The 12,667-nt window shown below is 43.0% G+C and overlaps 1 protein-coding gene across 2 annotated transcripts in view; it reads left to right on the top strand.

Annotated features, from left to right (window-relative positions):
- The window catches only part of RCSD1 (RCSD domain containing 1), a 70,298-nt gene extending 62,623 nt beyond the window's left edge, over positions 1–7,675 (top strand). For both annotated transcript variants that reach the window (XM_037825433.1, XM_037825432.1), the window contains one exon: positions 3,982–7,675. In XM_037825433.1, the coding sequence (XP_037681361.1) occupies positions 3,982–4,014 (33 nt within the window). In that variant the 3' untranslated portion in view covers positions 4,015–7,675. The remainder of the gene's footprint in view (positions 1–3,981) is intronic.
- Positions 7,676–12,667: the final 4,992 nt, after the last annotated feature.

Raw genomic sequence — 12,667 nt, 5'->3', positions numbered from 1 at the left:
GGCAGGTCACTGGTAATCTCTCGAGGCAAGGGGAAGAGAATGCCTAGAACTCTGAGGAGCACTCTTCCCCCTAACAGCCAGCTCAGGAGACGACTCCACCCACCGCCCCTCAGTTCTTTTCCCTCTCCTTACCCACCACTGAGACTCAAAACTTGGGTGCCATTCAGCCCAGTCCCCTGGCTTTATAAAGGAAGAAATGCAGGTTCCAAGAGGGGGCAGACTTTGCCCAAAGTCACAGAGGTCAGTCAGTGTCCCCATGCTGGGCCCCTGTTCTAGTCGTTAGTAAAAACTGCTTACAAAGCTCCTCTGCACATCCGCCTAACTTATCTAACCTGGGAGGGGCATTGCCTCCCATCCGCTTTTGTGTCTCCCTTGCCTGGCCATGGTTAGAACCACTCTGGTCGGGCACTAGTGCAAAAGGATTCACCATGAGAACAATCGTAAAAGAGGCTCTTCTGGTCATGAAACCCCAGGCATCCATAGCGTGTCCCAGGTCTTTCCCAGATCTGGCAGAGACAGCACACCCGGCCAAGCAGACAGCTTTCCAGCTGTCGAGTTAGTCTCCATCTTGTTCCTTGTTCAGAAGAAATAGATTGACCAGATAAATTACGGTTGCATCCGTGCGATCAACATTTACCTAGTGCTAGTTAACCAAGCACTATGGGAGATACTGGGGATTCAAAGATGGAAAAAACAAGCATAAACAGATAACAGGACAGCAGAATAAATGTGTTTCTGCCTGGGAACAGCTGTACTATGTGAAGCACAAAGGATGGAGTAATTCATTCTTCAAGAGAAAGCAGAGATGTTTTCATAGATAGGGCAAAGGCATCAAATATGTGAGCATACTGTTGAGAGTTAACTGTCTGTCATATTGCCCATTTCTTCTCCCTTAAAGAAGGAGCCATCCTGGGGATTTCAGTCATGGAGCAGACCAGACATATCAAATCACAGCACTTAGGGCTCTGTTTATAGGTAAAGTAACCCTGCAAAGAGGCAACTGAATAAGATCCAACTCTTAAACTTTAAATAAATTTAACAAGTGTTTCTCAAACACTCACCACGTGTCCAGTACTGTGTAGGTCACTCAGGGGTGCCAAAGACAAACTTATCCAAACAAAGACATCTGAGGTGTTTTGACATCACATCCAAGACTTCGTTGTACTTACAGTGAGTGCTGACTTCCTAATTGCCTAATTCAATTCCTCTTCCAAGTTGTTCTCCTTGATTTCTCAATATTTGATTTGAAATTCTTTTCTCCCTCAGCCAGTGAGATACCACATTCTCTACCTTTATAACTATCTAAGGGTTTACTTTGCTCTCTCCTCTGTTTTTTTCGTTCCCAGTTGACTGGGCAAGTCTCCAAGATTCAGTTCTCGGCCCTTACACCTTCTCAGTTCTCTCAGGGCTGCACCCCTCTGCATTCCCTCACCCCTCCCTGGGTCTCTGAATGTACCCTGCACTGCGGTCACCTTGTCCGTGCTCCCCTACCCCGTGAAGTGATGTGTTCTACATCTTCATGTACCTCTCACCTTTCACCTTCTCTGTCTTTCCATATTTATCCCCCAAGACCACCTTCTTTGCTAAGACTGATGTGTGTCAGTTGGTGGAATTCATAAAACTGTGCTGCCTGGGTCTGTCGTAAACTACTAGCAGCCCAGCTGAGCTGTAGCCTTTCCTCACTGCTGCCTGGAAATCCTCCCACTCCATCTCTGTCATCCTTAGTTTCCACCCGACACTTCTCAAACTCCCAGTCTTATCCCCATCCTCCCACTCGCTGCAAATGACCTCACTTCCCCCTTGACTGAAAGGAAGGCCACCCAGTTCCCCACGATTCCCTGCCTTCCTCACACACTCACAATGTCTCCTCTCCCCTTCTCCTTGACAGTGTAAACCCCTTTGTCTTCTGTGTTCTAGCTTCCACTTCCTGCTGCCATTTTCTGGACATTTTTTACAGGATACTTGTATCTGTGTATGTGTTTTAAGGGAGAGGTTAGACTGGATGCTTCCATTCAGTATTATTCTGCATTTCTAGATCCTCACTAGTTTGCCCCTTTCTGTCCACAAACATGCTCATATCTCTCTGATCCTCAAGAAAACCTCCCTCGAACCTGCTCTCCCTTCTCACACTCCTGTCCTCTCTCTGTGTGTCTCTGTCTCTCTCATTTGCTCCTTCTTGGGAAGTGGCTCTTACCAATGACTATGAGGCTCACAGATGTCCTCCCGGCCACCACAGACTGGTCGTGTCTCAGTCCTTGTTGTCCTCCCCGCTGTGGAGCAGCTGACACTGAGAACCGCCCTGCCTTGAAACCACCTCCCTCCTCTAGCCTCTGTCTGGCTAGGCTGCCCCAGTCCCCTGCCTCTCTTGCCCCCCTCCCTCCTAATGGAGAAGAGTCTCCACATCCTGAGTCTGGTGGTCTTCCCTGGCTCTCGCTCCCAGGCTTCAGCCGTCACGTTCTGTAGGTGACTCCTAAGTAGGTACCTCACCGTCACCTCGTGGGATCACTCATGACCACTCCTGCCCGGCTCCCGGCCGATGCCCCCGACCACACACCAGCAAACCACCACACTTGGAGCTGCACCCATCCCTCACACTCCGTATTTCTAAAAACATACTCCTCCTCCTCATTCATACTCAACTGAAACCCAAGACTTCCTTTGCCAGATTTACCCATGACTGCTAATGAGATGCTTATTTTGCTTCCTCCCTATATAACTCACTCCAATACCTAACCTGGTATTTAAACACCAGGTCTTAAGTTTCTCCTGGTCCCCTGGTCTTAAATTTCCCCTTTAGAGCCTTTTACCTGTCTCTCCATCTTCACGACCATGACCCCAGTGCTGGCCTTTTTTTCTTATCTTAACAATCACAGCCTACTTCTAACTGAATTCCTAGTCTCCAGACCCACGTACACATTAGCACCAAATTCATCTTCTTGACGATACCATCTTGGTTGTTTACTCTCCGACCCAAAACCCTTTGATGCTGCCCATTGGAGAATCAGGTTCACGCTCCTCTGCATGCTGAGCTTTGCCAGGGTCTGTAACCTTTCCTGTCTACACGCCCCACCCCTCCTCGAGCCAGCCTCCACCACCCACATTCCACAGGCAGGCACGTTCTCACCCACCCCTGCTGCTCCTTCTGCCGGAAACGCCTGTGCTCCCGACCGAGGTTGCTCACAGTCCAGCGTGGGCCCCTCCTCCACAGGTGTTCTCCGATTGCCCTGATTACGAACGCCCCCAGCTCCTCACGCACCTCCTCATTCTCAGTGTGGCCCATTAGGGTGACCTGCCTCACAATCCACCGTGTACCGGGGATACACTCATAAATGTCTCCGTGTCTCAGCTAGAGAGCTAAGGGTGAGGAAGCCTGAGTCTTGGCACAGCTCCTAGTGCAGAAGGAGCTAAAAGCAATACTTTTTGAATGAATGTTTCATTACGTAGCTACTTTCCTGTACTCTTACTCAAGTATCGATTGATACTTTTATTTTCAATTTTCTGTGTTCTTTTCCTATTTTCATGCTGCCAGAGATTCTTGAGAAGTGTTTCATGAAGATGGAATTGAGTAGGCATGAATGAGTTGGCAAGAGGCCAGGGTGGAGTGGGGTCATGGCTAGGTATCGGGACAGGCAGCATCATGACAGTTGAGGCCATGAGCTTGGGTCCCTAGGTTTTAATCCTAATCCTGGTCCCTCACTTATCTGTGTGATCTAAGAGAAGTGACTTACCCTTCCTGTGCTTATTTGCCTCATCTACAAAACAGAGTTAATGAAGTACATAACTCACATTGCTTTTGCAAGGATTAAATGAGTTGATGCACGTAATAAACTGTGTCAACACATAGCATTATTATTTGTATTATTACTGGCATGAGTACTATCATTTTTATTATTGCCCAATCTAGCATTCCCAAGCAGATGTTCTGAGTGTCAGGATTTTCCTGCCCTCTTCCTAATCCATTCTCTCCTCCTCTGTTCACAGGATGACACCTCCACCCAGGACACTAGAATGTGAAGAGCCACTGTGTCCTCGTGATGAAGCTGCTGGAGACATCTCTTTGGAAGTAGCAGTAACAATGGCAGCAGCAGCCAATGAAGCCATCGTAGATGCAGAATATCCTGAGTGTCTGGCGTCAGCCCGAAAACACAGGGTGCCTTATTTCCTGGCCCGCACACTGAATGCTCCCTCACAGATGGAGACTGACTCTGAGGGCTGCAGACCTTTATCAGCTTGAGTTTGGGTTTGGATGTCACTTGATGAACTTGGCCGGGGGAAAAAAAACATATTTAAAACAATTTACAGTGGTGACGACAGCTCTCCAGAGGCACTGGTCGGCCTGTGGGGCCCCAGATACTATCCACACCCACCTATCGCTGCAGCTGACCCCTGAACTGAAGTCTGATTTAGCTCATCAGATTTTGCTTGTATAGCCTTTTTACTATTCTGAAATGCTTACTGTTCTCATATGTAAGTAAAAACTAATTTCAGGGTGGCCAGAAGCAAAAGAACATAACATTGCTGAAAATTTAAATACTTCTAAATTAAGAGTATCTTAAATTGCATTGAGACTCGAGTCAACCTTCCAGCTTTGTGCAAATTTGAACTGGCCAATCAATTTTGAAAACATTGGTCTAGAAGAGATAATGGTTGGAACATTTAAAGATATATGCCTCTGTTTTACCGAGAGGAACTTGGCCCTTCCCATAGTTCTCTAGTTGATGACTCCCATGGGAGGTGACATCTCTTGAGGAGGATGTGGATGAACTCCCATGGAGAGGCAGGATGTCAAGAAGTTTCACACTCTGCATTGCATTTCCACATCCTGAGAACAGATCAGGGATACCTGAACAATACCTGTCCTCTGATTTATCCTGCAAGGATAAGTTTCGCACTTCCATAAAGTTGCCCTTGAGCATGTATTAGATATTTCCTGGGAGGTGCTTTGAGCTCCATGGTGTGCAAGCGACATAATGATAAATATTTTACCTAGCTTCCATGGGAAAGCTTTCCTTGAGTCTAAGCCTGGGCTATTCTTCCCAGTTTAGGAGGAATGGGTTGGGTCCTCAGTCTGTTCACATTGGGTAGCTTTTTCTTTAATATTCTGTTTGGAGATTGGAGGTTTTGCAAGAAATAGCAGTTCTGACTGCCCATTATTTCGTTTTCTCCCCTCTCCTCTTCACGCAGTCCTGCTAAAGGATGCTAATCCAAATAAATGTTTCATCTCTAGGGTTGGTCCCTATTCTGATTTGAGTTCATTTCACTGTCTCAGTGTGCTAATTTGGTTGGAGCAGTTGTTTTTCTGGAATTTGGTTAGACTGCACCCTACCTTGATTTCAGAAAACAGTCTCTTAAATGAAATGCCTATGTCACTATTGGAACCTCAATTTTTTCTTCCGATTTACAGTTTTCCTAACTCCAGGATAGTATTAATATTGGGGATAAATGTTTTTCAAAAATGTTTTAAAAAATAATGCATCTCTTAAGATTTTTAACATTCTGAGAGACTGCTATTGTCATAGCTATAATAAGCTTGGTGTTTTAGAATAATTTGGAAGATGTATGTGTGTGTCAGTTATTTGAGTGTCTTTATAATCTATATCTTTATCTATTCCTATACTTATCTATCTAGATGTATACCCCCTAAATAATACTTAGTTTTATTTATATATGACTTTGGATTGTTTATACACTCACACAGATATGCTAATGCATATATCTGGGCAAGAATTTTGTGAATATGTGCATGACTATGTGTGTGATAAAAAGGGGAAATCTGACACTTTCTCTTACTTGAAAAAGGAATGGCACAGAAATTAAGGGATGTAGATATGGAAGTAGAACTATATTTTCCTTCTGGAGGGCCTATACATTAAGAAGAAAGGAGCAATAAAAAATGCAAGAATGTGACACTGAAGAAACCTACTTTCTGGGGTCAAAGTACCTTTCTGAATAGTCTCCTGTTGGCCACATTATTTGATCTATTTTGTGAAAAGGCAGAGGCCCCATTCTGGGGGTTTGTTAATGAGTGCTGGGGGGTTCTGGGGCTCTTGGTGGGAAATTCATGAAATGTAGAGACTCTCCATCAAGTGCCCCCCACCCCCTTTTCTTTGCTGATGCTGCAGCCTGACTGCTTATGGCTTTCCTTTTCCAAAGCAACTGTGATTAGGTGTTGCATTTGCATTGTTGAGATTGAGATTTCAAAACATGGCATTATAAGAAATCCGTTTGTGCCTTAGGTGGCACAAGGTCATTACCAGACCAGGAAGACCTTGCTACTTTCAGAATGTATTAATAGGCTTGGAAGAAAATATTTGATTCTTCACAGCTATAAGACTAAGGAAAGGAGTCAGAATCATTCTTCCACTGTCCTTGTAGTCTAGCTTGAATTTCAAACTTTGTCCTTCCTTTCCCCAGATAGGGAGCAAGAAAAAATTTGGATGTTTTAAAGGGATATTATGGTATTAGAAAAGGGAGCTGTGATGCTTTCTCAGCTGCGTGTACAACTAGGTCACCAGAAGATCACAAGACCCAGGGGCCTCAGAACTCCACCTCCTCACTGTGGTCACCTTGAGCAAAAGCCCAGTTTGCCATACAGGTGTTGGCCTGTGATTCCCAGTTGACTAGGTTTCTCAACAAATATATGTGAAATAAAGGAATGAATAAGGGAACAGGTAACCAGTTCATCACCTTCTTTTGGTTAGGTACTCTCAGGAGAGTAAAAGCTGAATGAGTAAGGATGCTCAGTTGTTGATGACAGAAACCCAACTCAAACTGGCTGATGGAAAAAAGAACTATATCTATCTATGAGTCTCTCTCTTTCTCTCTCCCTTTCTCTCTCATCTAATTATCTTTACACTGATTCATATAGCTGAAAAGTCCAGGAATAGACCTAAGCAAAGGCAGCCAAGCAATGCCAGGGCTCTCTCTGTCTCTGTCACTGGGCTCTGCTTTCCTCTGTGTTGGCCTTGCTCTGAAGCAGGCTCTCTCAGCCTGCAAGCCCAATAGAAAGAGCTTACTCTTTCCCAATAACTGTGGGAAGTGGGGATGTGGGAATCCTGAGATTTTCTGTAGGCCGTATGCATCATATGCCCATAGCTAAAGGAATCATTATGGCCGAGGAGCCCCAGAGATCTGACTGGCCAGGCCCCAGCTGGGGCTGGGAGCTGGGTGAGTCAATCCCTTCAATCTGCAAGCACTGTGAATAGGAAAAAGGTGGTTCCTCAAAGTGAAATTAAAATACTGCTACAAGAAAAGTGATGCCGAGCAGGCAAAAATGACAGATGTCCTTAACAGGGCAATACCTGAAATATCAAATGACTATTCCACTGTTTGCTTCAAAATCAAATTTTGTTTGGCCCCAATTAATTCTCTTCACTTTTGTGCTCTCTGGACCAGGTAAAAATAGCATGAACAGGATGTCTCTATATGATGTATGATCACGTGGCTTATGAAGATGTCAGAAGCACCAAGCAAAATTCAAGTGCTAGTCATATAAAATGAAATTGATTTTCATAATCTTCCAAAGAAAATCAGCCTCATTGCCTTATGTAACAATGTATTGCTGTGTCCAGGGTAACCTGTAGCTCCACGAGGGCACAGTCAGTGTTGTTGTTCCTAACTGTGTCTAGTGCCTCATTCGTGGTGGGTGCTCAATAAACATTTGTTCAGTAGCAAATGAGTGAGTTGATTTCAGAGCTGGAATATGATTATTTTCAATAACCATCATTGCCCAACACCTCCCTTATCTGATACTGGCTGTTCAAGATGTCAATATTAGCAACCGATTTCATTGGCTTTGGGCTTCCTTCCCAGTGAAAATGCAAATCCTCTTAGAAGAGGTAATATTTTAAGTGTCTTTTGTCATTCTCACCTTGGCATAGTGGGTTCTTGAGACTCTTCCCAGGGAGACTGAGAAAGAAGAACAAAGTCCACAAATGTCTAGGAGCAGGAGACACACTCTTCTGACTTCCCAATCTTGCTTTTTGGGTATCCCAGGCTCATATTTATCTCAGTGATGTTTCTAAGCAGAAATGGCTGTGCATTGGTACAAAGGACCATTCTTGCAGTTCTGCCCTCAAATCCCAGGAGAGCTATGGGAATTCTGGAATGGCCCCACTATGGTAGGATGGAGCAGGAAACTGCTGCTTTCTCCTCCCTGGAGGAGGAGACACTGATGTTATATACCTAAAGACGTAAGAGACCCAGAGGAATAAAACTGCCCAACTCAAACACAAGAACAAAGAAACTTATTACTCATCCTCCTAACCATAGAAAATTGGGGGCTTCTCCTTGGGAGTTGGAGCAAACTGGTCCTCATATAGCCAGGGAGATGCTATGAAGGAAACAGGATGGAGAAGGAGGTTGAAACCGGCTAGGATTTCCCCTTAGGAACTCCTGTGGCTGATGATTCTGGCCCTTCATGATATAGTTATACATAGAAATATGAGAAAATTACTCAAACTTGGACAAACTTATAATGTCAGCTGTCACTCTTAGCAAATGTTCCTTTAAAAAAAAAAATGTGGACTGAATTGTACTTTAACCAACATTCAGAAACAAGCTTCTACATTGAGTACATGGTTGGTCCTCAGAGGATGGATATTACCAAGGGGAAGATAGTCACTGCCCTCCAAGGAAGATAATGGCACCTTCGACAGCAGGACCTGCAGCACCCAGCTGCTACTGTTTGACATGGGTGCTGCATGGTGGCATGCATGTCCCCCTTGCTGGTTGCATCTGTCCTCTCGAGAGACAGCAGTGGCCTTGTTGATCACCTCTGGAAGCAGGTGGAATGGGAAAGTGCAAAATAGTCTGCTTTGTGTTGCCTCTAATTTTGTGTCTCTTTCCATTCTACCAAGCACAAAGAAACAGCCAGTTTTAAGAACCCTGTTTTCTTTGTGGTTTTGAAATGTGAATCATCCTTATTTTTCCTCATTATAAAAACCATACATCTTTATTTGAGACAATTTGAGGTAAGAAAGAAAAAATTTAACAATTAAGTAAAAAGTTATTCAAAATTCCACTACCCTAAAATAATCCGTGTTAACATTTTATCGTTTTCCTTCCAGTTTTTTAAATGCATATATATATGTATATATGTGTATATATACACACATATGTATATATATAAATATACACACATATGTATATATATAAATATATATACATATATATATAAATATATATACATATGTATATATATAAATATATATATACATATGTGTGTATATATACACATATGTATGTATATATATGTCTTGCTTTGTTTTAATTCTTGGATGTTACAAAATTAGGATCTTATTATATGTAATTTTGTATGCTGCTTTGTTATTAACATACTACCATGAACATGTCTTCATAAACAGTCACAGTTTTGACCATGAGACTATACACTGTTGTCCTCTTCTGTTAACCCAATAACATACAGAGCAAGATTAGATCTGTATGAAACAGAGGAATAGTAAGATTCCTTGGTGGAAATGAAGGTGTTCTAGTGGAAACCATTTCTTTTCACAATCTAAATCTTAGATTCACATCATGTTTCTGAACTCAAGCACTCTCAAAACATAAAATAAGTGGATACTTTTGAACAAAAAACGAAAGGCCTGAGTCATCTCCATTCATTAATGGTGTTCGGTGAAAGGATTACAAAATTCTGAGGGAGGCATGAATTAAGCCTCAGAAAAAGGATCATTGAGGGAACCAGATAAAAATGTGTTTAGTAAAAAATAGCTGACACCATTGTGGGATATTGGATTGGAGTCTGGAAGAAAAACACAAAATTCCTATCAGTTCCAAGTTTCTGTTTGGATCAGGGCAAGGCTTGCAGTGGGCGAAGCCAACCTACCAGCACATGACAACTGCAGTGGCCTTGAGTCAGTTAGCGCATAATGCCATAAGCAGGGAGCCAGGCTCAGCACGCGGTGATGAGGCCAGTCCTGTGTGCTAAACTGACAAGGAAGTTCCTTTGAATGACTGATTCTTGTATTGAATTGTATTCTCACTTCCAGTGAATGACCATTCCAAGTCAGAGGAAGGGGACATCTGCACCACTTGAGTGAAATTGGGTCAGAATTCAGTTGCAAGCATACATTAGATGTAAAATAGCCACTAATCCTGCAGTATAAGTGACTTAAAGAGCCATTCACAGTTTCAGGGCATTGGCAGTGACATTACCCCCAGAGTTATTCTAACCATCTCCTATTGGATCTACTCTTTACCAGATTTCACCTTCTCCCTCTCATGCACCTGACCCCAAGTAAAAATTGTTATCCTCAATAATACATTTAGCAGAAACACCATTCTCAAAAGCTTTGATGCAACCAAATCCCTTAAATAGAATTAAAAGAGCAAACCATGGGTTTCAAACGTCTCTGACAACCACTGTTCTTCTTCCTCCACACCAGTTTCTCTCTCATTCTTGACCAGTGAGGCCAAGTTCATTTGCAGGGAACTGAATCGAGAGCCATGAATGTGTTCATCCCCTTTGCTCATGCCCATTCCAGCCATGTGCCCTAAGGAAATAGTCCAAAACATGGAAAAAGTATATACACAAATGAGTTGATCAAACAGTATTTATATCAATGAAATATTGGGTGCCATTTGTTATCATTTGGTAGAATAATAATTAAGAAAATTATTCTATATTTTCTTGATGGAACAGTATGAAGCCATTAAAACAACATAAAGCGGTGGGAGAGCAGGCCTGGGAAATTTAAAGAAAACAACAAAACAATAACAACCAAAAAAACCCTTGAAAGGAGTGGACACCTGGCAAAGGTAGGAAAGGTCCCCAGCCTTGGCATCTTCCATGGCATCATGCTGACTTGAAGGAATAAACTGAAGCCCCTAGGAGTGGCACACATCTTGGGCAGGGTAGAGTGAGCCCTAGTAAAAGGATTGTCTTAGATGGGAGGGCACAACTTAGATTGTTCAGGAATTGCCCCAGATAAGAACTCCTTCTTCCCCACCCTCACCCCTGAACCCATCCTCAAATTACAAAAGAGCAGATTAAAAGCAATTCCCAGCTCTCAAATCTTAGCTCAGCAGGAGGAAGAAAAATGATGTCAGAAAAACAGAGAAGGTCAAGAAGAATTTTATGCACTATCAGAGCAAATAGAAGGCTTAGACAGAAACATCCACCTTGGGTGTGAAATAGAAGTAAGATCTCAAATATGAGTTCACAAAACAAAAGAACTTTGTTGAAAAGGAAGACTGTATTACTAAGGAGACAAATCGAGAACTGAAATGACATTGTTACAGGATCAATATAAAACTTAGAAACAGCAAGAAACAGAATAGACATGGCTGAAAATAAAATGAGTGACCTGGAGGAAAGGTTTGTCATAATCATGGTGTTCTGGTTTGCTAACGCTGCCAGAAATGCAATGTACCAGAAATGGATTGACTTTTACAATAAGGGTTTATTAGTTCACAGATTTACAGTGCTAAGGCCATGAAAATGTCCAAATTATCAAGAGGTAGACACCTTCTCTGAGGAAAGGTCAATGGCATCTGGAATACATCTGCCATCTGGGAAGGCATGTGGCTGGTGTCTGCTGGTCCGTTGCTCCCAGGTTGCATTGCTTTCAGCTTCTGATTCCACTGGCTTTCTACTTAAGCATCTAAGAGTTCTCACTTAGCTTCTCTGGGGAAAACTTCTGGGCTTCTTAGCTTAGCAACCCCAAACATCTGGGCCTGTGTCAGCTCTGAGCTCTATCTATTTCCCTGAGCTCTCTTAAGGACTCCAGTAAACTAATTAAGACCCACCTTGAATGGGTGTGGTCACAACTCCATGGAAATAATCTAATCAAAAGATCCTACCCACAGTAAGCCTGCACTCACAAGATTGAATTAAAAGAATATGGCTTTTCTGGGGTACTTAATACATTCATGGTAAGTGCAGATGAAGAAGACAAAGATATTGAAGGCAACTAGAGAGATAAGGACAAATAAGGACGCTGAGCAGAGATAATTTGAATTCCTGAGGCAGAGAATCTAACAAATTACACAGATATAGCATACAGAGCAAAAGCATAGGAAAATTCACTGACTGAAGGAAAAAGTGATTCCCCAGGATTAAGGGGAAGTGATAGAGAATAGTCAACGCCAAGATAAATCCTACTAATTTATTAATATTTAAGGATAAGGAAATAATTCTTCAGGAACACAGGGGAGAAGGGCAGCATATCAGTTAGGAAGCACTGACATCTAAACTGGGTCATCAAAGAGAGCTTAATGAGGGGGATCTTTCCCAGGTGCTGGAAACATCCACGGGCTTGCAACAGCGGGGAGCTGTCCCCCATAAACATCAAAGGGCAAAGGGAGGGAGTGATTACTGGGACCTGGCAAAAGCTGTAGGACAAAGGAAACTCCCACCTCACTCTCCTCTGCCTCCATGCCAAAGCCTCCTGTGTTAGTTAGGGTTCTCTAGGGAAACAGAATCAATGAGAGATGTTTATAATAAATATAAGATTTATAAAAGTGTCTCACGCAACTGTGGGTATACACGAGTCCAAATTCCGCAGGGCAGACAGCAAATTGGCAACTCCAATGGAGATGTTCGATGAACTCGTCAGGCAGCAAACTGGCAACTCTGATGAAGATGTTTGATGAACTCCTCAGGAAATGAACTGGCAGCTTTGACAAACTCCTCAGGGAATGCTTT

Source organism: Choloepus didactylus, chromosome 2 (assembly GCF_015220235.1).
Source record: "Choloepus didactylus isolate mChoDid1 chromosome 2, mChoDid1.pri, whole genome shotgun sequence".
NCBI lineage: Eukaryota > Metazoa > Chordata > Mammalia > Pilosa > Megalonychidae > Choloepus > Choloepus didactylus.
The sequence above is the reverse complement of the archived record's forward strand: the minus strand, read 5'-3'. Positions and strand labels throughout refer to the sequence as shown.